Below are 18,255 nucleotides of genomic sequence, written 5' to 3'. Positions count from 1 at the left end.
CACACACACACACACACACACACACACACACACACACACAGACACAGACACAGACACACACACACACACACACACACACACACACACACACACACCCGATGAAGAAGAGTTAATGAGAAGAAAGAGGAGATGAGACGAGGCAAACGCTATCTTAATACCTCGCACGATTGACCGACCGCACCACGCGTACGTTTTGGGGGGATGCTCCACTGGGCGATACCTCCCCGACAGCTGGCGCGTCATCTCCCGCTTCGAGGCACTTCGTGCACCGAAGCGTCAATCCAGAGAATGGGGCGTGACCGTCAGGCGTGAAGGAAGGACTTTGGGCAGAGAAAGGCGGAGTCAAAAGCGAGTGGGCATAGTGGCAGACAGGATTAGGTGGGTGGATGGAGCCAGCGACGAGGCGGTGAAGAAGGGCGGAGTCAGCAGCGAGCTGGTGAAGGAAGGTGGAGTCAGCAGCAATCTGGTGAAGGAAGGCAGAGTCAGCAGCGAATGGGCGGATTGTCGATCCCGGGCCAGACAGAGAGGATGAGCCGACAGGAACCAGGAGCGATGAGCAGGGATGGAAAACCACCAGCAGATGGGGAACGCACGAACGGCCCCGGGACCCATCCCTTTATAGACCCTGTGGTGCGGGGTTGGGCGACGACCTGAAGCGATGTCGTCACCCAAATCGGGCACCCTGGTTGGACCCCGGCCAGCACACGGCCCAGCCGTGATGGCCGGAAGCGGCTCCACTTTACATCTGGCAAAATGATTCTGAGCTGCGGAATCATCCCGCTCTGAACACCGCGACACGAATCGCCCTGCATCGAACCCCTGGGCCGTACCCCGGCGACCGGTGGTCCACGTCGGTCAATGCGCTGCCTGTCCGCACGCCATGTGGCCTTAGCAGCACAGTACGCCTCTGCCTGGGAGCAGCCTCACCAGGCGGAGAGGCGAGAAGACGTCCACCGTCCGTGGGAGACACCCGTGGCCGCGGTGGTCAGTGAAGACCGACGGTAAGATGCTGTGCACAGAACCCATGCACAGACCCGAGCAAGATGTGTGTCATTCGTGCCCCGCGCTGTGTACGATAATAAATTACCCCGGGGATGCGTGTGGGTCCGCCGCCATTGAGCATTCAGTCATTTATCAAAAGAGGTGGTGTGCGCGGCACCAGCCCTGATCTGTGTCAGGAATTGAGGGAAAAGATTGGATATAATTATTAGTTTCCTTTTTATATATGTAATTGTATATAAAATAAAAAATATATCTTTTAATATCTCATCTTGTTTCACAACAATATATTCATATTTTTCAGTCGTGTGCTTCATATAATCCCCAAATTACCTTTTACTACATAATGTAAAACAATTGTCTCTCCAAAAATTGTTTAGACCTACTGAATTTAACTTGAATAAAATACAAGTATAAGCATTGTTTCTTATTGAGCGACGAGGGAGTTGAAAGTATGATTGACGAAGATAAATACAATTACAAGAAGAATGTCTCCCTCTTGTGTAGTAGCTATCCATTACCGTTTGGTTTCTCTCATTAACACAATCATCAAAGATAATGAGGTTCTTTTTTGATTTATCCAAATCTTGGGGAGAAGGTATATCATCCGTATTATCACTAAGAATACAAGTTATCGGCTTTGATTTCTTTTTACATTTCTGTGCATCACAAAATAGTTGTATTATATCTTCAATGTTGTAATCATTTAGTTTCTTTTGAAGTTTAAATATACCGATTATATCTTCTTTTTTAAGACCTGTAATAAAACCTTGTGAGAGTAGTTGATACTCAGGTTGAAAACTTGAATTTATGAAAATAATTAAATTATCATAATCTAAAAAGTTGGGAGTAAGGAGCATATTTAAAAGTAAGCATGTTTTTCCACATCCACTTGAACCAACTATGAGACATCTTCATGAATTTGGAAGATTTTTATGGTAGTTAAATTTTAATCTTATTTTCCCAAATGTGTAAAAAATCATTCATTTATATATTTGGAAAACAGGTTATTTAATTTATTATTGGCTTTTTTCGAAACTATATTTTATCCAAAGTTCGGGTTTAATTCCAAGATAATCCATTATTTATTTATGCAATATCCTGTGTTGATATTTCCCTGAAAATGGCAATCGTGAATAATATACATCATAAATCCATGAAACATGACCGTCATTTGTTCAGTCTCTTCTCTTGAGAGAAAAGGTGTATTATCCATCACCCTCATACTTTACAAAATTAATAAGATAAATGAATGTAAAGTAATTCATTTTTGGTGTAATTTTGAAAGTTATGTTCCTTTTTATAATTTTCGATAATTAGAAGATAATCACAGAACATACATTGTTTATGGGCTTTTGACTCTGTGTTTAATCCCACATTATCACATGCAGGCCAATTCTCAAATTTGTCATATGGAGAATCAGGGAATTCAAGAGGCTCAGGATCGAGTATACTATTCATATCTACAAAGTAAAACTTCACTTCAAATAAAATTCATCCTTGGTACTTTCATTGGTGCTTTCACAATCATCTATAAAACTACTTTCATAACTATCGTTTGAACACGGTATCATAACTGTCTTCTGTTCCAACAGAGATACTATCATCACTCATAATCTTCAAAATCTTCACTAGAATCATGACTCATATTTACTGAGTAGAAAAAAACATCACCATATTGGTTCACGAAAAAATATTTTCACGGAAAAAATAAGTGACCACTCTTTCGTTATTGTTGTGTGTCTGTCTGTCTGTCTGTATGCTGGGTAGTCGATCGAGTCTAAAAAAAAATTTTTTTTTGATCTACCCTTATTTGTTGGTTGTGGTGTCGGTCTGTCCGTGTGTGTGTTTGTCGGGGGTTTTTGACCCCCTTGCAGTTGTTTGATTTTGATGAAATTTGGGTGGTAGGACCAGTTTATGACCTCGTTGTGCAGCGTAGATACTGGTTGCTAACGCCCATTTGGCTGCCTCGCAACGGGACTTTGAAATTTTTGAAAAATCATAAAAAATTAATTTTTTCGAAAATCAAAAATCGGCCACGACCGACTGTGGGCAGTACATTCAGCCATATTGTCAAAAATTTCCAGCTGGATGCTATGAAAACTGTCGGGGAAGATAGACTTTGAATGAACCCTGGTCGAAAACAATAAAAAAATGAAGTTCGTTATATCTCAGAGACTATGAGTCAGACATACATGAAACTGGTATGGTAGGTTCATGGTATGTCCTAGTTATGTGTGAGAAAGAACCGTTGCTATGGACCCCTCCGTTGCCTAGCAATGGCCGACTAACCATGTCCGCCGACTGGCTTGTCTGTCTGTCTGTCCCGAGCATAACTCTGTGGGTTTTGATCCGATCCTGATAAAATTTTAGTGGGAGGTTTATATCATGATCTAGTTGTGTTTTCCTGAAAATGGGCGTGGTGCGCCCATTATGGGCGGAGCCACGCCCAAAAAACATGTGTTTTTAGAGGGTAGCCGATTTCAATTTGCATCTTCTCCTAGGGGGTGTGTCGAATCTGACAGGGGTTTCAGTATTTGGTTAACCCAATGGCACCTGCATAGCCCCACAGAGCTCGATTTTTCATTTTCGTCCCAAGGTCAAGGTCACAAGGTGAAGAACTTAGAAAATTGCGAATTTTGACATAAAAAATTCTTCTCTGAGGGGTATGTCGAATCTGGCGGGAGTTTTGGTATTTGGTTAGCCCAATGGCACCTGCATAGCCCCACGGAGCTCGATTTTTCATTTTCGTCCCAAGGTCAAGGTCACAAGGTCACAAACTTAGAAAATTGCGAATTTTAACATAAGAATCCATCTTCTCCGAGAGGTTTGTTGAATCTGGCAGGGGTTTCGGTATTTGGTTAGCCCAATGGCACTTGCATAGCCCCACAGAGCTCGATTTTTCATTTTCGTCCCAAGGTCAAGGTCACGAACTTAGAAAATTTCGAATTTTGACATAAAAATCAGACAACCGCCCAAACTATGAGAGCTAGGATGACAATATTTTTTATGCATAATCTTGAGGTCATTCGCCACCTAGTCTTGAAACCATTTTGCTCTATCTTGAACACCTTGCCCGTGTCGTTTGTTTTTACGCTTATTTCATCAAAGTATGGATAATCCGAGGAGTGCGAATTGCCATATAGCCTGTATGACGTTATATTGTTCCTGGAATGTTCCAGAGGAAGTTTCGCACCAAAGGACATAATCCTTGACCTTTGACCTTTAAAGTTCACAAAGGTCAAATTTTCAAAGTTGTGGGTATCGAACCGGGTTTTCGACCTTCTTCGACGAACTAACTCCATTAAGCTATAGCACGTATCCTATTTCCATATTTTAATGTCCACAACATTGTTTTGTGACCTTTAAAGGTTATGCAGAGGTCAAATTTTTAAAGTTGTTGAACGAAACCGGGTTTTCGACATTTTGCAGCTAATAACCTGTCACTCGTACCACATCATGTTGATCATTTTTATAACTTGGTCAAACATGATCACATTGTCTCATCCTTGACTTCTGAAACAATCTGCATCGTCAAATACCGCTCGTGAACCATCGTAGTCTTCAGACTTGTATATCTATATACTTTTTTTCATTAAAATATTCAACTACGACTATTTTATATGTTAAAGGTAATTTTAAAATGGTCCTTAACGATGACTGAACAAAACATCAAGATGGTCTTATCATGTCTTTCTGAAGCTTCATCCCTTAGGTTTTTCTTTTTTATGCTTTTTCTTGTTTCATTGCTTTTTCTTGTTTTGAATATAATGCCAGACGGAGAGGAAAAACTTTTCTTAGAGCGACATAAATTGATGTTCTTCCAGATATAGTAAAAACCCTTCCAAAGAAGGAAATTGAAAAACTCATATTATACAGTTATAATTGTTTTTATCCAATCATTGTTATATTTATCTTTATTCAATTTTATATCCTCGACATATTTCTCAGTATATTTTACAAATGTAGACTCGAGATTGAGTGAAACTTGTCTTTTGTGTCTTCATACATTGTATTTTTGAAGTAAAAAAACAGTTGGTAGGTAAATAGGTTTTAAGCACAGATTCGCCTTTTATTTTTTTTGTATACATTGCTGAGGATCGTATGAGAGCTAACACACAACGCACAACAAGGGGGACAGGAGAGGGAAGGACAAAACAGTGGGGAATAGAGACAAGAGGAGATCTGTGGAAGGGAGAGGGATGGGGCGGGGAACATGGGGTATACAAGATGGACACTTCAGGGACTTTCAGGAAGGAAAGCAGGGAATTTGAAGGAGTGGGAGTTGGGGTGAATTAATAAGGGTAGAAAAGACTGGTTTTGGATGGGGGAAGATAAGAGGTGGTGGTGAAAAGCTGTTTTGAAAGACTGGAGGGAAGAAAGGGATTGAAGAGAGTGTGGGAGTTTATTCCAAAGGCGGGAAAAAGGAGGAATAAAAGAGTGAAGGTGAGCAGTGATTCGTAATTTTGCTAGTATAACCAGAAGGGGGTTACTGGCGGACCTTGAGCGCCCTGCGGAAATATGGAGGGGATATATCGCAGAAAGAGCAGAGGGGGGCAAGACCTGAAAAGAGATGGTAGAAGACATAAAGACCACTGACCTGCCTGTGGTGAGAGGCCCAAAGACTCAGCCTCACTGTGGGAGATACCAATGATCCTAAATGCCTTGGTTTCCACAGCATGAAGCTGAGAAAGGTGAGAGGCAGGGGCACCAGCCCAGAGGGGAGAGCAGGACTCCATCAGGCTGCGGACGAAAGCTTTGTTTGTGGTCAGGAGCTCAGGTGGGCCGAGCCGAGGAAGGACTTTGCACGACGGAGGATTCCCAGTCAGCGACTGGCGTTGGAGGCCAGGTTGGAAGTGTGGCTTTCCCAGGAAAGATCATGGCAGATAGTGAGACCCAGAAGCTTGAATGAAAGGACTTCTTCCAGAGGATTGTTGAGAAAGCAGATGGGGGTTCCAAACAGTCCTTTCGGAGAGACATCGTGAGAGTGTGAGATTACTCAAGATTGAAAGACATGTTCCACGTGTTGGACCAGTTTGTGATTTTATTCAGATCTGCAGAGAGGGAAGAAGCTGATGCTTGCCAGTCTGAGGGATAACAGGTGGTACAGCAGAGGATGGAGTCATCAGAAAAGAGATAAAGAGGATTTTCCAGAGAGTCAGAGAGATCATTGATGAAAACCAGAAAAAGAACAGGGCACAGAACGCTGCCTTGAGGAACTCCAGCCTGGACAAGAAGAGGGGATGAGAGAGAGCTCCATTTCAGGCCACACGTCGGCTGCGACAGGAGAGGAAGTCTGCGAGCCATGAGTGGAGATTGCCTTGGGTACCAGAGGAAGAGAGTTTGATGAGCAGGTCAGGGTGCCAGAACATATCAAAATCATGTGATATGTTGAGGGATATGGCTGTGATTTCATGTTTGGCGTTGATTACTTGCATCCATTGTTGGGAGAGCAGAAGCTGCATATCCAGGGTAGAGTGACCTTGTCTGAAACCAAACTGATCATCGGAAATCAAGCCATTGGAGAAATGAAAGGATTTAATGTCTGAATTGATGATGGATTCCATAACCTTGCTGATGATTGGGAGAAGGGTGATTGGTCTGTAGTTGCAAGGATCTGTTTTTGCACCTTTTTTATGCAGAGCAGCAATGTTTGCTGATTTCCAAGCAGATGGCAAATGACCTTGAACAAACGAGAGGGTGCATAGAACAGAGGGAGGATGAGCAAGAGCAGAGGAGCAAGTTTTTAGGAAACGATTGGAGCGAAGGAAGAGCAGCAGATATTGTCAGGGAAATTTGTCAAAATCAGATCCAGAAGAGATGGAGTACTATTTGGTTGAGATCCGGGTCAGGAAGTTGACTGATTGAGTCAGTCCCAATGAGTCGCAGAAAGCTTTTACTGAAGTGACATGACATGAGAGGTACCCACACCTAGCCAACTGGCATGATGACAATTGAAGTCACCACATATGAGGAAGCGAGAGTTGTGATGAGAGGATAGAAGTTGGTCCATGTTTTCGGATAGTGAGGTGTAAATGGAGTCGTCACTGTTTGGTGGATGGTACAGCACACATCTAAACATGAGGTGGGAGTGGAGGTTTAAACGGTTAAATCATGACATGTAACGACTGGAAACTTAACTTTGAGAAAGTCGGCAGAGACCCCTGAGAGAGTCAGCCGTCCATCAAAACCCAGAACCGGAACTATAAATTAAACAGAATTTTCATCAAGAAAATCTTTGTTGAAATGAAAAGTATCTCTAAATTACGGTAAGATTTTCTTCAAGAAAATTTTATTTTAAGCAAAGTTTTTCTCTATAAATATGGTGAATACAACGTACTGCGACATTTTTAATCATGAATATAAATGTTATAAAAAAAAACCCTTTCAGACCAACACACACACATTCAATCTTTTCAGATAAGTATCTCCATTTGAACGAGAAACAAAACATTGTGATGTCTGTTCTAAGGATCTAATAAAAGAGATATATATATATATAAAAAAAAAATAACAGAGAAAAAAGAACTCTTCAAAAATGTTTTAAAAATCAGATAGAGTTAAAACTTATAAGATTTAATATTAGTGTAAGATCCATTTGGGTAGCAATTCATATCTCAAGGGATAAAAAATTATCAAGGCTGTTCATAGAATGTTGAAAAAGCATAAATAATTTAAAATATATCTTGGAGCCTCCTTCACCTTCTCAAGAGAAGATAATGTTATTGAAGAAAAATATATGAGAAAGAATCTACCACACCTATTACATCAACTGATAGCTTCCCTAAATCTCCTATCTTTGAAGAGCTCATTAGATTTGAATTTTCTCTTCTTACTAAAAAGGGCATTTACCCATAAGATTATCTCGATTCCTTTGAAAGATTTAGAGAAACAAGACTTCCTCCGAAAAATCGTTTTTTCACAAGTTAGGAAGATGTCAAATTATGGGTGAAGAATATGAAAGAGCGAAACAAGTTTGGAAAGTTTGAGATAGAGAATATGGGTGAATATCATGACCTTCATTTAATAAATGATGTTTTATTACTAGCTGATGTGTTTGAGACATTTAGAGAAGTTTGTTATAATAAAGATTCCTATGGACTTGATCCTGTCCATTATTATACATCTACTGGACTAATCTGGATTGCTATGTTAAAAATGACTAAACAACCCCTTGATCTTCTAAGTGATGTCGATAAGCTCTTGATGATTGAGAAAGGAATGAGAAAGGATGATTGAGAGAAAAAGGAGGAATTTCACAAGTTTGTTCAAGAGATATTCTGAGGCAAATAATATTTATCTCCCTGGCTTCTCACCTAATAAGTCCACATCTTACTTCATGTACTTTGATGCTTATAACTTGTATGGCTGGACAATGTCTGAATCTCAACCCTATGTTGATTTTAAATGGATTAAAGAATACGAGCACAAATCTATCGAAGATGATATAATCTCTACAAGTCAAGATTTAGATAAACGGGATTATGGTATTATTTTGAAGTATATTTAAACTATCCGCGAAAATTCATAACAAAAATAAACACCTTCCTGATGGAGCTGAAAAAGAGATCCCCAATCAAGAGTTATTCAGTGGTTCTCAACAACATTTCTTTAATTCTTCATACAAGTTTAAATATGTTCCTCCAACTAAATTACGAACAAGAATGTTTGATAAAGAGAAGTATGTTTTACATCAAAGAAATCGAAAGCAATTTATAGAAGCAGAATGAAAAGTTAAAAAGGTACATCAGGCACCAAAGTTTACTAAGTCATTGTTTGGGTAAATATATTGATTATAATATGAGGATGAGAACATAGGCTAATAATGATTTTGAGAAGGACTTTTATAAGTTGATGAATAATTCTGCATTTGGTAAACAATGGAAAAATAAAAGGAATAGACAAAATGTAAGACTTGCTACGACTTGGGAGCAGGCAGAGAAGTTGATAAATAAGCCAAGCTTTAAAAGAGTATCAATATTTACAGATAATTTTTGTGCTGTTCATGTGAATAAAGAGAGTATAAAGATGGATAAACCGATTTATGTGGGAACATCTGTTTTAGATCTTTCAAAGTATTTAATGTCTGATTACTTTTATAATCATCTGAAGAGGAGATATAGTGAGAATATTGTATTGCTATAGATGGATATGGATCGCTTCATAATATAGATAACTACAGATGGTGTTTCTAAGGATATGAAAGAAGATGAAGATATTTATGAAATAAGTAATTACTAGCGATACCCGTGCACATGCACGGGATAGCGTACAACATAGCTGGTAGCAGACGACAGACCATACACGGGGAATGACAAAAATACGCATTGTGCAAAATTCAAGTGGTACTATGGAACGCCAAGACTTCCCAAACATTGTCGGCATGTCCGCTAAGTCCCACAGCAATTTCATAGGGATCGTGTGACGGCGAGCCGAGTTTTTAGTGTGCAAGCTTGGTATTATAATAGAGATGATTCGAATAAAAACTCTTTTCAAATCAGAATAAAAATGTTATTGGTAAATTTAAAGATGAATTAGGTGAAAAGATACTAAGTGAATTTGTAGGTGTTAGATCAAAGGCACATGCATATAAATACTTAACGAGAGGGTTAAATGAATTCAATTGTGAAAAGAAACTTAAAGGTCGAAAGAAGAGTGTATTAAAGGAGACCATGAACTTTCAACATTACCTTGAATATATATGGAACAGAAAAGATGTTTATAAAGAGATGAATCTTAATATAATTCATAAACACAAAATATTGGCAGAGACTGTTCGTAAGAAAGCTCCAACAGCATTTGATGATAAAAGATTTATAATGAGTGATGGAATAAATACGTACATAAATACAATAAACACCTTATGGGTTTCAAGTATAAGTATTAATAAAAAATGGGGTTGGGAGTTTTAATGGGCTACCACTGCCTTTTTTTACTGGTGAATAAATTAAGTTATTCCTGAAAATAAAACAAACAAATATTTATAGGATCTTGATTTGACTACTCAATTTGGTTAAAGAAATTATCAAATGAAAGGCAGGCGAGTTGTAGTTTGTTTGTGTTGTAGTTTGTTTCACGGAACCATTCTCCACTGATGGTTGCGCTTTCAGACCTATTAGAAGAGGGAAGTCCCCACTTAGTTAAATCTTTCCCGCTCATATATAATACCAAATCTTCAATGTATATCAGAGCCTCATTGAACACATCTGGTGTGTACTGGATGTCCTCTTGGGGATGTTCTCTTTGGACTCTGTTTTTTACATCCTCAGACAGGGCCTCTTTGTGAATGTCCCATAGGTTCTTGGGATCTGACATCTCACACGCAGTCATCATAATAGCAAATAGATACCTCATGGTCGATGGGGATTGAGAAACAGTTGCCTCTTCAAGCGTGGCGTTCCAATGGGCATCATCTTCTAGGAGTCCGAGGAGATTGCAAGCCTCACGGAATGTGCTGCAAATTTGCCCGTCCACTGTTCTCAGGTCTATGAAACTCACTGGACCTCGTTTCACATGCAGGAGGAGGCGGACGCAGAAACACTCAAAATTATTGGGATGTACTGTGTACACTCGACCCAATGCGTCAGATTTGTAAATACCGGGATATCCTGGAACTTCTGAACCTTGCTTCCTCCTGTTCCAACGTTTCTGACTCGAGTTCCAAGTAAAATACGTTGGCACCTGAGCATACAGTAGAGTTCGAGCAAAGTCATCAATTTCGCATAGTTTGAAAAACGCCAGTAAGTTAGAAATTGGAGGTTCTTCTGTCGTAAGTCAACGACTACCTGTATGTACAATAAAATATGACTTGTGTGAATCATGCATTAAAAGAGGCGTTTGTTGATGTGAATAGGGCCAATGATAAGTGTGTCGAATGCATAAGTCATAATTCGGAAACGGGAATTTGGAATAAACTGTAGCATTATTTTTTCATTCTATTGCAAATGGCGTTGGCCCCATGTCAATCGGCTGAACTTGAAAAATTAACGTTACGAAATCAGGTGATGACATCATAATTCGGAAACCGGAAGTCGGAAGTACAATTCTTTTACATCGGGACACTCCCGGGTACATGTTCTGTCAGCATGTGAAGTTTGGTGAGGATCAGTCCAGTACTTTTCGCGTGCATAGGTCACAGAGAAACACACACACAGACACACATTCAACTATATATATATATATATATATATATATATATATATATATATATATATATATATATATATATATATATATATATATATATATATATATATATATACTGCACATACATGAGGGCATGTTTAAAAGTTGAAGAATCCTATTCTTTTTCTCAAAAACAGGAAAGATATTTGAATGAAACAGATAGATACTAACATCAATCTTTATTCCACCATGGTGCATATTTATTAACATAATCACCACTGCAGTCCACACATTTCTGCCACCGTTCAACCCGTTTCATGACGTCACAACAGAATTGTCTGTCTTCCCGACTTAACCAGTGCTTCACATTGGCCTTGGCATCATCATCAGAAGAGAAATGTTCTCCACGAAGGTGTTCTTTAAGTTTGGGGAAGAGATGAGAGAGAATCTGACAGAGCCAAATCAGGGCTGTATGGCGGGTGATGTAAGGCGATGAAATGGAGACGACCAATTGCTTCAGTCGTTGGTGCACTCATGTGAGGCTGTGTAGTCATGCTGGAGAAGAAACATCTGCATGTCAGGATGAACCCTCCGAATGTGTTCATTCATTTTCTTTTAAGTTTCAATGTAGCACTCAGAATTAATGGCGGTACCCTTTGGTAAGAATTCCAAATGGACTATCCCCTTCATGTCCTCCAAATGGACTATCTCCTTCATGTCCCAAAAAGCTATAAGCACGATTTTCTTTGCAGATGCTTGCACCTTGAATTTTGTTTATTGCTGGTGATCCTTTATGGCGGTACTCCATTGATCGTCTCTTACTCGTGCTGTCCTCTGCCATCTTGATTAATGCAGCACTGAAACATCAATTGTGAGAAACATAAAATTTTTCAACCAGTAGTGGGAAGAACTAATGTGTGGACTGCACTTTGTGTCATTCAGATACATTTACCTCTTTTGGAGAAAAAGAAAAGGAGGCACTACTTTCCAACATGCCCTCGTATCGACAACCCTGTATTATCCTCTCCCGTAATATATATATATATTTTTAATTGCCAAAATTTGGAGATAAAATGGTGTGTCCCATGACGTTTAGCTCTGATTTCTAAATAATTTCACATTCCTCATACCTAGATATTATTGCATATCGGTGCCAAATATGAAAGAAATGCGTCGTCATTTTCCAGTAGAGGCTTCAGACATACTGTACCAAAATATAAGCCCCCAGCAGGGCTGACGGATCAAAAACATTTATGTTCTGACAAAGGAGGACTTCCTGCTCACATATAACATTCCTGTTTTCTGAGTGCTGTCCTTGAAGCTTTTTGTAAGGATTTCACCTGGACGTTTGTTTAGATTCATAACTCTGGCAAGGTTGTAGGAATATTATAACAATTATAAAATTACTCCAAAAACTGTGAGAAATTGATGATAACATCGAGTATGATCTGGCTTGCTCGTGTGCCTTTCTGAACACCTGACTCATGATGGTAGACAACCCAGGTTCAAATACTATATACCACATGTATTGTTTGTTCATTGTTTACAATTGTCCCTGTCAGGTCAGGTCAGGTCAGGTCAGGTCAGGTCAGGTCAGGTCAGGTATGGGAGCATGCGCCAGAGCAACGCGAACGCTACATCCACTTTCCGTCGGTATTCCAGAGCCCTCCGTCTGGCCATCCCCCAGGCAGAAGCCAGGCCCATCCTCATCTTCGTGAGATGCTGATCAACCTGCTGCAACCAGGAGGCATGTAGTCGGCCCATTGGCCTCCACCACTCATGAGGCTCCCTCGCTGAGAGAATCTGGTGAGCAGGATCAGCGTTAGGAAAATGAGCCACATGTCCATACAACCGCAGCTGACGCTCACAGACTTTGCAGGTAACAAATCTCATTTAAGTCTCTCTCAGCAACTGCTCGCTGGACACAAAGTCCGAACAGCGATGGCCAAGGATTCTCCGAAGAGACCTGGTACCAAAGGAATTAAGTCTCCATCTCAGATCTCGGGTCAGAATTCAAGTCTCACATCCGTAGAACAAGACTGGAAGCACCAAGGACCTGAAGACTCGGACTTTCGTCCTCCCGCACAGGTACCGGCAGTGTCACACCCCATGATCCAGTGAATCGATGACTCCCCAGGCCCGACACAGACGTCTGTTGACCTCTGGCTCACAGCAAGCAGAGACATGAATATCACTGGCAAGGAAAGTGAATCTTTCTGTGACCTCAACATCCTCGCCACAAACAGGTACAGACAGGATAGCCGATAGTAGCCAGTTCACACCCCTGACAAACTCCAATAACAACTGGAAATAAGTCAGAGATGGTATCACCACATCTCACAGAACTCTGAGTACCAGAGTATAGTTCAGACATCAGAGTGATCAGTTTTGGTGGCACCCCACGAAGACCAAGAATACTCCAGAGAGCATTCAGATTCACTGAATCAAACGCTTTATAGAGATCAACATAGGCTGCAAGCAGCCCCTGCCTAAAACTCTCGTCTGCGTTCGGTGAGGACCGGAAGAGCAAGGATACGGTCAATCATTGACCTATTTGGCGTAAAGCCTGATGCTTGTGTTCCAGGCAGAGCAGAGAACTGTGTGCAACAACACATGTACAGCATTTCCACCAGCCTTGGGAAGTTTGGCATGCATGCCAAAGATCCCAGGAGCTTTACCCCATTTCAACCGGTTCACCGCAGTCTTGTGTTTCCACAAACGAAGGTGGACTACAGTTCCACAGGTGGAAGGTCAGCAATAGAGATAGTAACACCCCTAACACCCAACTCGACATGTGGTAGATCAGCCTGGTACAGCCGCTCAAAGTAACCGGCCTAGCGGGCCTTCACTTCGGAATCCTCTGTCAAGAGCCCATCTTCCTCTGCTCTAACTGCAGTACACCGAGGGACGGGATTGAAGGAATGCAATGCATGAATTACCCTGTAAGCAGGATGAGAATCACTTGATCACAGGTGATGCTCTACCCCCTTACAGATTCCTCATGCATTGGCTTCCTTGTCCACCCTTAGTGCACGCATTTTTTATGCCACAGCTCCCTGAAGAGCTCAGCTCTGCCATTCCACCTGGCCCTGCAACTCTGGTAAATAGAATCCAGTGTCCCTTGAGAGACAAAATTCTTCTTTGCCCTGCAGTGAGTAACAAGACATCCACCGGCAACATCAAGGATGGTGGTTTTTTTCTCTTCAGGATCAACTCTTCAGGATCCCACATCCATCCATCCATTGGGACATAACACTGGGGAACAAATTTTTTCTTATTATCTGTTGCATGAGATTTTTCAACTTATTCTACGTATTTTCTCCAACGCTGATTTCAAATCTGCAATCGGTTTTCCTCTACATGCTCTAGTTTCATGCAATTTGAAACTTGCGATTTTCGAAAAAAAAAGACACCCATTGCTTTTTGTACTTGGGATAACTTGAGAACTCGGGGTGCGATTTCGGACTTTAGTGGAAATATACGATGTCTAAACTGCTAAATAACTAAAGACCGTATTCGTTTTGCTGCTAATGATTTGCTCACAATTTATTTGATATCAATTTTCTTTATCTTTATTGATATATATTCTTTAACTTTATGTTTTTCTTTGTTTCAGATCTGATCATGGCTTCTTCAATAAGACATAAATGTGTAAATAATCCTGATGCATTCTGTTATGTATGTGGCTGCGAGACACTACTTAGTCAAAAGCGCAATATAACATAGTTTGTAAGGCGTGCCTATAAAGCCTATTTTGATGTTCCCCTTGGCGACCAAGACAAGAAATGGGCTCCTCATATTGTATGTCATAATTGTGAGGAAATGCTTCGTGACTGGACAAAAGGAAAACGAAAGGGTCTGCCTTTTGGAGTTCCCCTGGTTTGGCGAGAACCCAGTGACCACGTCACTGACTGCTATTTTTGCCTGGTCAACACAAAGGGTATCGGCAAGAAAAACCGGCAAAATATCTCCCATCCCTTTATTCCCTCAGCAATTCGACCTACTCCGCACTCTGAGGAACTCCCCGTTCCAGTCTTTAATGGTTTTGTCTTATCTGAAGATGAAGGCAGTGAACATGATCAGCAAGAGCACGAGGGTCGTGATGACGGGCTTCAAGAAATGGTTTCAGAATCCGAAGCCTCCTCATCTGATACCAAACAGTTATCAGCCCCTCAGCAGTTTAGCCAACCGGAATTGAATGACTTAGTGCGTGATTTGGGGCTCTCCAAGAAAGCAGTTGAGGTATTAGCCTCTAGGCTGCAAGAAAAAATATCTACTTGACCACTCTGCAAATGTTTCATATTTCCGAAAGCGGCACCAGATCTTTGTCGCCTTTTTCTCAGAAGACAAGCAGTTTGTTTACTGTCACGATATCCCAGGTCTTCTCAGGCAATTATGTGTTACTTCGTATAATCCAACAGAATGGCGATTATTTCTGGATACCTCGAAGCGCAGCCTCGAGTGTATTCTCTTGCACAATGGTAATGTTTATGGCGCTGTTTCAGTTGGTCACTCAGTGCATTTGTGAGAAGAACATAATGACATAAAAATGGTCATTGACTTACTCAAATATCACGAGCACAACTGGATCATTTGTGTGGACCTGAAAATGGTCAATATTCTCCTTGGTCAACAGAAAGGCTTCACAAAGTTTCCATGCCATCTCTGCATGTGGGACAGCCGAGTTCGAGAGAAACGCTGGATCCAGAAGGAGTGGCCCATCCGTGAAACTCTGGAAGCAGGCATGCCAAACATTGTGAATGACCCAATCGTCAGCCGAGAGAAGATCATTTAACCCCCACTCCATATCAAGCTCGGCTTGATGAAACAGTTCGTGAAGGCATTGAGTACTGATGGTGAATGTTTTCAACATATAGTTTCTGCTTTTCCTGCTTTGTCTTTCGAGAAGATCAAAGCAGGTGTGTTCGATGGACCTCAAATTCATGCCCTTGTATGTGATGAGGAATTTGTAAGGAAGATGAATGACAAGGATAAGACAGTGTGGCTGTCTTTCATCACAGTTATACAAAACTTTCTTGGTAACAAAAAGGCAGATAACTATGAGTTTCTGGTTACGAGAATGCTGTTGGCTTTTCATGATCTTGGGTGCAACATGAGTGTCAAGCTCCATTTCCTGAAGTCATCTTGATAAATTCCCTGAGAACCTTGGGGCTGGAAGTGAGGAACAGGGAGAGCGCTTCCATCAGGACCTCATGACGATGGAAGAGCGCTCCCAAGGGCGATGGGATAAAAATATGATGGCAGACTACTGCTGGAGCAAACGAGATTGCCCTGTGGAAGACCACAAATGCAAGAGGTGCAAGCACAAATTCCTGCCTGAATAAGACCTATTTGAACTTTGCATTCCATCCTTATCAATTGTTCTGAATCACCTGTCGTCTTTATGTCGAAATATATGTTAATTTAAATTTGCTTTTAATTCAAATTGTAACTTACCAAATAAATGTTGATAACGGTGGATTGCAAAAAATCTAGAGCTTACAGAGAGAAACTAACTTCAGATTTGAATTCAGCACACTCAAATTAGGTAAGATTAAGTAATGGGATCAATGCAACAAAGACTTTGTTCCTCAGTGATAATCTGTGCAGAGGATTGGTGCTGCCGAAGCAGTCTCCTTGGCTATTGGACACAATCCTGGATGGGTCGCCACTCCAACACAGGATACCAGCAAGTTGGCACTCATTTTGCTGTCCTCGGAAGAACGACAGGCAGAGTCAACCCCACTTGGTATTATTCAACAGCTGAGTGGGATATGAACTCTGGATCCTTGAATCCCAAGCCCACCACCCTAACCACAAAGTCAACACCAGACAAAGGATCCCCCAATGCACCCAGATCCCCCAAATTTCCACTCAGCCTGTTCGCAAATTCCTCAGCAACTCGCTCATCCTTCAGCTTGCCAACATCCAGCCTAGACTGGGATGGCACCATTCTCCTGGATTTAAGCTGAAACTTCAGAGTTGCTACAACAAGTCTATAGTCAGTATTGTGGAAGTGAGCACTCCGGTGGACCCTGCAGTTCTGGATCATCCTCCAGTGACCATCAACGAGCACATGGTTAATCTCATTTGCCACACCACCAGCATTGGAATACCAAGCCTAGCGATGAGCCTGTTGGCGCTGAAACCATGAACCAGCCACCCTCAGTCCATGACTTCTTGGAAAGTCAAGGAACTTAGTGCTATTCTGGTTCACAGTTCCAGACCCATGGGGAACAACACACGTCTCATAACCATCCCTATCAGTCGATGCATTGAAATGCCCCAAGACTAGAAGAGTATCTCGCCTGGGGCACTGATCAACCACAGACTCAAGCATGGCATAGAATGCGTCCTTCACGGTGAGATCACTCGCCTAAGTCGGAGCATACACAAAGAACAGGGATATGACGCCCAAGGAGTGACGAATCCTTAGTCTCATAATACTCTCATTGACTGGTGTGACCTCAATTATCATTGGAGTCAGCATATTGGACACAACTAACAGCAACTCCTTGGGCATGGTAACCATCAGAGTGACCAGACCAAGAGTAGGCGTAACCACCCGCCATGATCTCGCCACTACCTGGTCTCCAAACCTCAGAGAGTGCTGCAATATCGATGTCCAAAGGCTTGAGCTCAGATGATAACAGAGACAGGTGATCATCCTCTCTTAGGGACAGGACATTCCAGGCACCCACCCAATGGGACCGCCTCAGTTTAACCCAAGGAGTCCGTCTCTGGTGGACGACACTTCAGCACTACCCCAACACACACTACCGCAATCTGACCCGGGAAGGTTACCCCGTGGTTTCCCTCCTATCATCAAAAATTGGGCATCCCAAAGTCTTTGCCCCAATCCCATCATCCGGTGAGCTGTCCTGTGAAGGGCAGCTGCACAGGAGGTACTTCCATGAAGTGTGTTTTCAACTTTTTTTGTCCTTTTCGCATGTTTTGCGGAATGAAGGGTTTTACGGTGGCCGGATTGCAAATCCTGCTGCCAACCTCCAAATAAAAAGTAACCCAACTGCCGGAGGATGTCTGCAGATACAGTAGGGCACTATATATAGATGGCCGCTAAGTCACAAGGAGCTCCTCTGCCCTTTGCCAGGTTTTTGTTTTTAATTCTGC

The 18,255-nt window shown here is 41.6% G+C and overlaps 1 protein-coding gene across 8 annotated transcripts in view; it reads right to left on the bottom strand.

Annotated features, from left to right (window-relative positions):
* Positions 1–18,255, bottom strand: part of LOC147029431 (RNA-binding motif, single-stranded-interacting protein 3-like) — a 371,659-nt gene that overhangs the window by 21,700 nt on the left and 331,704 nt on the right. Inside the window, exon 12 of one of the 8 annotated variants that reach the window (XM_085872477.1) lies at positions 11,346–11,679. The exons of 6 other annotated variants lie outside the window; for them this stretch is intronic. In XM_085872477.1, coding sequence (XP_085728603.1) covers positions 11,641–11,679 — 39 coding nt within the window. In that variant the 3' untranslated portion in view covers positions 11,346–11,640. Of the gene's footprint in view, positions 1–11,345; positions 11,680–11,705; positions 11,982–18,255 lie in introns of those variants that run through there. One more of the 8 variants, XM_085872478.1, reaches the window with a different exon arrangement.

This window comes from Eptatretus burgeri, chromosome 3, assembly GCF_056783735.1.
Source record: "Eptatretus burgeri isolate ZD-2024b chromosome 3, Ebu_testis_v1, whole genome shotgun sequence".
Taxonomy (NCBI): Eukaryota; Metazoa; Chordata; class Myxini; order Myxiniformes; family Myxinidae; genus Eptatretus; species Eptatretus burgeri.
The sequence above is the reverse complement of the archived record's forward strand: the minus strand, read 5'-3'. Positions and strand labels throughout refer to the sequence as shown.